The 8,931-nt window shown below is 30.4% G+C and overlaps 1 protein-coding gene across 1 annotated transcript; it reads right to left on the reverse strand.

The window, feature by feature from the left end:
• Positions 1–429: 429 nt before the first annotated feature.
• LOC118047098 (uncharacterized) lies at positions 430–4,618 on the reverse strand. Its single transcript, XM_035056293.2, has 7 exons — positions 4,261–4,618; positions 2,775–2,948; positions 2,604–2,696; positions 2,447–2,515; positions 1,563–1,769; positions 972–1,097; positions 430–839 (listed from the first exon to the last, which is right to left on the reverse strand). Exons 1-7 carry the CDS (start codon positions 4,540–4,542, stop codon positions 684–686), a joined length of 1,107 nt encoding a protein of 368 aa, XP_034912184.1. The 5' UTR covers positions 4,543–4,618; the 3' UTR covers positions 430–683.
• Between the last annotated feature and the right edge of the window lie 4,313 nt (positions 4,619–8,931).

Genomic DNA, 8,931 nt, shown 5'->3' on the forward strand with positions numbered 1-8,931 from the left:
AAGTATTTTTCGTTGATCAATTTTTCTAATAATAAATAAACATAGAAAAATTTAAAAAATAATTTTCTAAAAATTACTTTTCAATAAATAAACTCAACTCACCCTTAGGTTAACTTGCCTCGCTAAAGGAACTGATCCATTCTTCCTCTTGAGTGAGTGATCTTCAATCTGTTTAATTGCATTTTCACAACAATTATGCTTCAATCATTAATATGCTTTCCCAGTCAGTTATTAACGAGCTCATTGAGTTTCTTAACCCATAATCAGAGGCTTATGTAAATCCAAATTTGGTTCTAAAACAGAAACCAATAGAGTCCCACCAAGATAAAACAGAGGCTGTGAAGCAAATTAAAATTCCCTTTGTGTCCTGATCAGAAAACCATGTCCTGGTCAAATGAAATGACTCCAGAGCCATATCCCAAACAGCCATTCAGAAATGTAAAACATCTATTTCCAATTGAAATTTATCATTTAAACAGATCTTTCAGGTCTGATATCAGTACATTTGCACCATGTAAAATTAACTTTTCAGAACATGGGGATGTATCAGAATTATATGCTAAGAAACGGATAATTAAATGCTCCTATCCCAATAAATATCTGTTCTTTATTGCAAACAAACCATCCCAACCACCATTTGGTGATGTTTGCATCTCTAGAACAACAAAAAATAGGACAAGTTATCAAGATTCCCCTTTGTTTCCTTTAAGGTTGATCACCGCAAGCTCCTGTTCGACAAACTCTCCGGAGCACATTAGTGGATATTTGCTGGCCAATGGAGATTCAACAAAATGGCCTAAAGGCTTCAACACGGCATCTGATGCTATGTGTGCAAAAAGCTGCATATGATCGAGGATAAAACCAGTAAGCACAAGATTCTCTAAGAAATGCAGTTTGCTCTTTAGAAGGTTGCGAGCACCAAAATCCAAGAGGATGATGATAGAGGAAATGGTATGCTTAGCTCCACTTACTGTTGATGAAACTCTCCAAAGGCTGCGATTTTGCTGTGATGCTAATTTGATTGCATCTATTGTCCTGTTTGTGACAACAACTTCATGCATGCCAGCCATGCATTCTCCTGCAGTCAACCACTCTATCTGCAAATAATGCAAGATACTGTTAAGATTAAAAGCCAGATACAACTGAAGCCTAAGTCGTCCTCAAGAAGTTGATTAAACTGTCATTCAGAGCTACAAACCACAAATGCAGCATGGAACTGGAAAAAAAAAAAAAAGTTAACTGAGCTGAACACTAAATGGACCAACAACAATATATTATCTAAATTATCTTCCAAATGTAAATAATTCCATGTGAATCGCAACATTGGATTACTGGCTGTGTGTTCTATAAACCAGATATATGTTTCTTCTGCTTTCTTAATGGAAGCTAGTAGCATATATGACCTGATAATTAGAAGGAAAATGATACGTGAGAGTAAATACTAAATCACAAAGAGGGGAAAACAATGACCACAAAGTCAAGATTAATCATAACACTGCCATCAGTATCTTGTTCATAATTTTTCGTGTCTTAAAAATTGTCATCCCTTTATATGCTTTTACCTGCTTTCCTGTCTGAATGAGAAGACATCCTGAAGGAACCTTCACTTCAATTTTTTGCCCATTCCTTAGCCAAATGTTTAGACCGGGAAATCTACTTCTGCCATGAATTGTTAGAAAGTTAAGGTCATAATGATACCCTGCAAAGACAGTGCCTTCCTGACCATAACGGCTGAGATCACTCCCCGTTGGAGCAAGCAGATGAGGTCCCTAGTGTTTACAGGGAGAATGGGAATTGTTATTCAGTGCATGAAGTTGTTACTACTGGAAACAAAAAGAAAATCATAGATCCTAAGACATAAGTAATATAACAGCATTGAGTTAAAGGGAGAAAGTGGATAAAGAATTAGTAATGAAGAAGTTCCTACAAGAAATTCACACTCCTTGTCTGTTAATAAAATGCTAAAACAAAACAATTAAGGTGAGACACTTGTCAAGCCTTTGGGGTTCAGCTCAAGTAGTGGAGGAATGGGACATGATGTCCCTGTGTTCTAGGTTCAATTGTCATCAAGCCCGACAAAAGGAATAAATAAATTGAATAAAAATATGGAAAGAAAACCAAGAAGACAGAGGAACATGGCATGAAAGTACAGGTAAAGAAGTTAAAGATTGGAACACTTTACTAAAACATATAAGATATTAACAAAGAGAAGCCACTAATAGGGATCCTTACGACACCCAACCAGCATTGAAAAAGCAGAGTCGAACACTTGCACCAAAAGTGGAAAAAAAAAGTTAATCGTCAAATGAAAAGGCATAGAAAAACAACAAATCAATCATTCTTTTGTTCAATTTACATTTCCTGCTTCAGTGCTAAAAATTGATCAAGGAGAATAGAAAACAGGAACATACACAAAATTAAAAAGTTATATTATCAAAATTTTAACCTGTTTCATAAGAGAAGTAAATGCATCCTTGGACAAACCAAAACCAATTGCTGCCATTTCAGCAACAGCCTGACAAAAAACATGGCATAGAGAACACTATAAGAGATATAATAGAAGACAAATACAATCAAGCCAACAAACCACATAAAAAGATTACCTCTATTGCAGTGATCATTTTGCAACCCCATGAGTCCATAGTGTCTTTCCATTCAGGAAAACCTTCAGGTATTACAGGTTCTGAATTAAGTTCCTATCAGAATGGGATTGAAGTTAGCAAACAGTTAACTAGAGGACCAAAATGTTAAAAGGGAAAAGAATGATCCCATACCTTAAAGCGAGTGTTTGATGGCCGAGGACCTACTCTCCACATGTATCGCCATTTAGGATCTGGTCCACTAGGAGTGGATGGTTGGAACTCTTTGGGCATTGCTTTTAACTTCTTTTGCATCTCTTCATCAACCAAGCTTCTTGGAACTTCCACTCCCTCAGGTGTCACTCCAACCTGATATCCCCATTTCACAAAACGATTCTTTTATTTCTTTTTTTACAAAAAAAATAACTAAAATACAATTTAACCACTGAATTTGGGGCAATAACAAATCCTTCCACAATCCCTTCCTTTTCCTTTATGACTCCGAAGTCAGAAAAATAAAACCTATACTTAGTCTTTAAAACTTAAAACTAGAAAGAGAAGGCAACTTCTTGAACAAAACAGTTGTGAGTATCTACCTTTTCATTTCTTTGATCTTCTCAAAAACCAAAAAACAACTAAACTACTGAATACCAATCAGAGTCCCTTTCTGGAACTACAATAGTTCACAGCTTCATCAATCATGATGTGCTATTCTAGAGTGGTGTTTCCATAACAAATCCATATGAACAATTCTAGTCGCCATCAACATCCTAAAATCCCAACTATTTTCAGCTAGCAAACAAAAACAGGAATAATAAATCAATAATTCCTCTGCTTCAAACAACTAGTACTAAAATTCACATAAGCAATTTTTTTTTGTTGTGGCATTCAGTGATAAAAAAAAAATATCCACCCTGTCAAACAATTAGATCAACTTGAACAAGGGGTTATCATCGTCGACAATATTCCCGAGGCGGTAACCAAACTTTTCCACTTTGATAAAATAGAAAGAAAGCGATCTAAGCTTCCAATTCTCTCTCACATTTCACGGAAACCTTAGAAATCACAATTCTCCGACTCCAATTATGCAAAGAAGGTAGGGACCCAAAACCAAACATAGCAAAAGATTTAGAAGTGATAAATGTTCAATACTCTTTCCCCTTCCATTTGTCACGTTTCCTCCACAACCAGACAAACTTGATCGCCAACGTGGTAATGCAAATCCAGTCTAATCACTATAACCAATACAGCCTATCAGGTACTAATCAATGTTCCAAAATTTTCCCCTCTATTATCAAAACCCGATTCGATAAATTCCCTTCACTTTTCCCAACACTCTGAGAAACCAAAAGAATTTATCTCCCTACATTCTCCTAAACATCATCTAAATCAAACTCAAGAAACACTTTGGTTCCTAAAACCCCAAATTCAAAATCAAAACTTTCCCTCATTTCCCCACACTTCCTCAACTAAAACATCCAAAACCCAGAACCAGCCCAATTCCCAAAATTTATCATCCAATACAATCATCCACATTAACACCTTCACATCCTCAAAATTCTCACCTCCCATCCCAAAAAACAAAACTTTCTCTCTTTCCTCTCACTTCATCAAAAACCCATAAACCAAAACCCCAAAACAACACAATTAACAAAAAAAAAAAAAAACTTCAATGTACTACCTGATAATGCAAGTGAGATCTTTCTTGCAGTAACTTGAACTCTCTAGGTCTTTCAAAGTACTTTTCCATCATATCAATAAACTTGTCATTATCTTCCGCGGTACATCTCGGATCCTTAACTACCAAAGCTCCAGTTTCTCTCAGGATCTGACTCACTTCTTTACACAATTCACTGAGCCATGACCCGAATTCTTCGATTTGACCTGATAAAATAACCGGATCAGTGCTCAGTCTATCTGCGATCTCTAAATATCTCGAGAGATCAATCACCGGTATCTCCATTTATTTTTTTTATTCTGATTTTTGGTTTGTTTTCTCTTTTGGATTTTAATAGAAAGTGAGAGAGAATGATGAGACTGTTGGGTGTGGCGGGATAGTGGGTTGCTTTTTTTATTTATCAAGGGATAACTACATCTAAGCCATCCAACTACTAAGTATTTTGTTATTACGTCCTACAAGTTTCAATACGCCCACTTTGACAGATTTTTTACGGCAATATCATCCTCCTTTTGACCAACATTTCTCGGATCTTCCTTAGAAATGCATACGTATGGTTGTAACCATTGCATTTTCTATCCAAAAATAAGAAATCTCTTTATTTGAAGGGCACAAATTTTGTCATAAATAGGTGAAAGAAATAATAAATACCAATACTATCATAATTGATGAAATATTTACCTTCTAAAATTAATTTATGCACGTGTACAGGTGGTTGTGTCCACTGCAGTTCCACCCCAAAGGATACTAATTTCTATTTATTTCAATAATTCTTTCATGTGCAAGTAATTGAAGGTATTAAAAAATAACACACTAAGTTTGATAATCAAAATAATAAAAGCACACAATACCTTCAATCTAATAAACGAAATGGTGTGAGAAACAAGGTTGTTAGTAGGGGTGATTATTTTCAGTTTGATTTGGTTTGGTTTTTATCAAAAAAAAATAATCAAACTAAAAATTTTAAAAAAAAAACTGAAACCGGTTCAAACAGACCGGTTTTGGTTTTTTATGACAAAAACCAATTCTATCTTGTTTTTTTCAGTTTGACTTGTTTTTTTCTAGGTTTTTTTTCGGTTTGGTTTTTTGGTATCGGGCTTATAAAACCAAAAAAGAACTGAACTGATCGATTTTTTTAAAATTTTAATTGGTTTAATTAGTTTTTTTCACTATTCGGTTTTTTCAATTATTTTTTTTTAGTTTTCTTAATTTAATTGAATTTTTTTGTTTTTTCTCACCGACAATTAAAAATATGTTTATAGATCTCAATTTGACTATTATTTATTTCAATTCTCTCATCAAGTTGATATAAAAAATGCATTGGAGGATAAGCTTATAGATTTTTTATATTCATCTCTTATTGCTCTACCAGCTCAAAAAGAGTGAGGTGTTTAGGGCCTCTTTTATTTTTGCATTTCAAAAATGTTTTTGAAAAAAATTAAAATTTTTTTATTAACTTTAAATTAACATGTTTTTAATGTTTTCAAATCATTTTGATGTACTGATGTCAAAATAATTTATTAAAAAATAAAAAAAAATCATTGACATGCAATTTTAGTACGAAAAGTTATTTGAAAAACAACCGTAACCACACAGTCAAATATGCTCTTAGTAAAATTGTCATTTATCTAGAATCATGGGTTAAGATGTATGAGCTAGTAATCAAAATAGTGATTTTTTAGAAAATAATTTATGCATTGGATATTGTTGGATGGAAATCTAGTTTTTTATCAAAAGAAAATGTTGCCTCGAAATTGATGTATCAAGGGTGTAGCCGAAACGTTTGTAGATGAAGGGCTGTTATTGAGTGTGACAAAAAATTCAATTTTTTTTTCTAAAATCTTGTGTACTTTCTGGATGGTCGGAGGACGAAAAGCTGGTGTGCAGTTTACTTTATTATTAAAATGGGGCGCGGTGCATGTTAGCAAAAGAGGATTGTTTTGGTGGCGCTTGAGATTCGTGCGGGAGTTCTCTTGCGTGTGGCTGTATCATACGCAAAGCAGTTATTCCGGTTACATGCTATCTGGACACGTGGCTGAGTGATTTTCCCCCGTAATTCAGAAACCAGATCACATAAAAGAAAAGGATCGCGTGGTGTGGAGTAAAATTCTTGATTTCCTTTTTTACCTCGTGGGTGATAAACTGTAAAACATTTATGGAAGTTGGAGTAGTTTATGTGTGAAAATGACGAAAACCAATTATCTAAACAATTGAGGATGTGTTTGGAATAGAGTTTGGTGTAGCTTTTTAAGTTGTACATTAAAAAAAAAAAAACAAGCACACCTCACTGTAATTTTATCCTAACATTCTCTAAAACCCCGAGAGTAGTTTCACTTTTCATTTTAAACATGTTAATATATTATAATACACTTTTTTATTAAATAGCTTAGGTGGTCAAAGGATGAGGAGTCACTTTTAAAAACACAAGAGATGGGAAGGTGCGCGGGCCTCCTCGGCTACAATACACATGTCTGGCTTGGATTTATTTGGAATTATAGTAATATTACTGGTTGAAAGCATTTTTTATTTAAAAATATATTAAAAAATTTTTTGATATCAGTATATTAAAATTATATAAAAATATAAAAAAAATTAAAATTTTTTTGGAACGTGATGCAAACCGCATTTTCAAACACACTCCTAAATCGAGTCACTTTGTTTTTTTATTTTTTTTTCAAGTCAATCATTTAAGGCGGCATTGTTATTTGGTTAAACTTCTTAGTATTGTTATAGAGCTTGGTATTATTTTTTAATATTAGATTGTTAAAGAATTAATTTTAATGTTTTCTATCATATAATATAATAAAAAATAATAATTTAACCCGATAGAGTTCATAACTCGTGTTACGAAGTTGTCAAGTTGAACTAGATATCAAACAAAAAGTTAAACAAAAATTATTAAAGTTTAAATTGTTATATCAAGCTCTATAATAATACCAAGAAGTTTTTAACAATCCAAACATTTGTTTTTTCAAATATTTGTATCCAACATGGAGTGAAAGTGCTTTCTAAGAAACTAGTATAAAGTAAGATGAAGTGGAGAAATGATGGTGAATATTTTTTAAATTGATGATTTGATGTAAAGTTATATATAGGTTCAAAAAATATGTAAAATTATTTGAAAAGTTATCGAGCTGTGTATGATATCAATTTGGTAAATTGATTAAAAAATTACTTAAATTAAATAATATTTTAATGTAAGTTATTTTTTTTTAACCATTTTATAAAAAATTGTATTAGTTTTAAATTTTATTATTTAATATAATATAAGTATATGGTATGTTATTGTTTTCAATTTAGTTATCATTCTTTGAATTTTATTTTTTTATTTTTGTTAAAGTTGTTTTTTTTTCAATTTAACCCTTTAATCAAAAACTTATGTATCTTTTTTTTTTCGTTTCTTATTTTTATCATTGTCATTTTTTTTTGTAAAAGTTTAATTTTTTTTAAAATCTAGTCCTTTAATTTCAATTCATAACATATTTTTTTTTAGTTTGATCCTTATTTTTTATTTTTATTTAATTCCTTGACTTTTTTGTAAAAGTTTTATCTCTTTTCAACCTAGTTCTTTAATTTCAATCTATATATATTGTATTTTTAAATTTGATTCTTAGTATTTTTATATTTTTATTTTTTTATTTTTAAAAAAATTCTTTTATAAAAGTTTTATTGGTTTTAAATTTCACATTTCAATGTTGTGTTATTGTTTTCAATTTAGTTATTGTTATTTTAATTTTAATTTTAATTTTTGTTAGAGTTATTTCATTTTCAATTTAATCTTCTAATCAAAAAATTATGTAACTTTTCTTATTTTTTTTATTCTATTTAATCAATTTAACGTGTGTGTCTATTTTTATTATCGTTTGATTGAATAAAAAAATTATTTTAATTGAAAAAATTAGCAAGCATAACCATGTAAATGTCACGTCTTGTGAAATTAAATATTTTATTTATACATATCTCTTTAATGTTTCCAGTTTTTATTTTTAGTCATCGTTTATGGTACTTTTCACTTATTAACACCTAGCTCTCAATTTATTTAATTACATGTATGTATATTTTTTTTTTCATTTAGAATATTTTTAAATATAAAAATGTGGTAAAAAAGTCTATATATATATAATTCTTAGGTCAATATGAATTAACTGGTTAAACTCGTGACTTGAGTTATTAAACTGCAATAATTTTATAAAAAACATATAACAAAATTATAAAGCTCTATTTTTAATATATAGTAATGCCAAAGAAGAACATATGCTGCATATATCTTTTGGGTTAATAAAAAAAATTTCTATCAAGTTACAGAAAATATGACAATTTTTTTTGTTAAGAAAAAAAAAAATCTAACCCATAGTGAAATGAGGGTTAAATATCTAATAATATTAAAGGAGTGTTTTATATTATAGTGTAGAGTGCCTTTCAAAAATGATTTGTATTTGAAATTATATTAAAAAAAAATTTAATTTTTTTTTTTATATTTTTAATATCAAAACATTAAAAAAATACACCAATTTGATAACTTTTCATGACAAACATATTTTTAAAATGTATTTAGAGTCTGTTTGTTATCATGATAGCAATTTTTTTTTAAAAAAATTAGGTTTTACTTGAAAATATATTAAAATAATATATTTTTTTAATTTTTAAAATTTATTTTTAATATGCATGTGAAAA

The sequence above is a fragment of the Populus alba genome, chromosome 1 (assembly GCF_005239225.2).
Source record: "Populus alba chromosome 1, ASM523922v2, whole genome shotgun sequence".
Taxonomy (NCBI): domain Eukaryota; kingdom Viridiplantae; phylum Streptophyta; class Magnoliopsida; order Malpighiales; family Salicaceae; genus Populus; species Populus alba.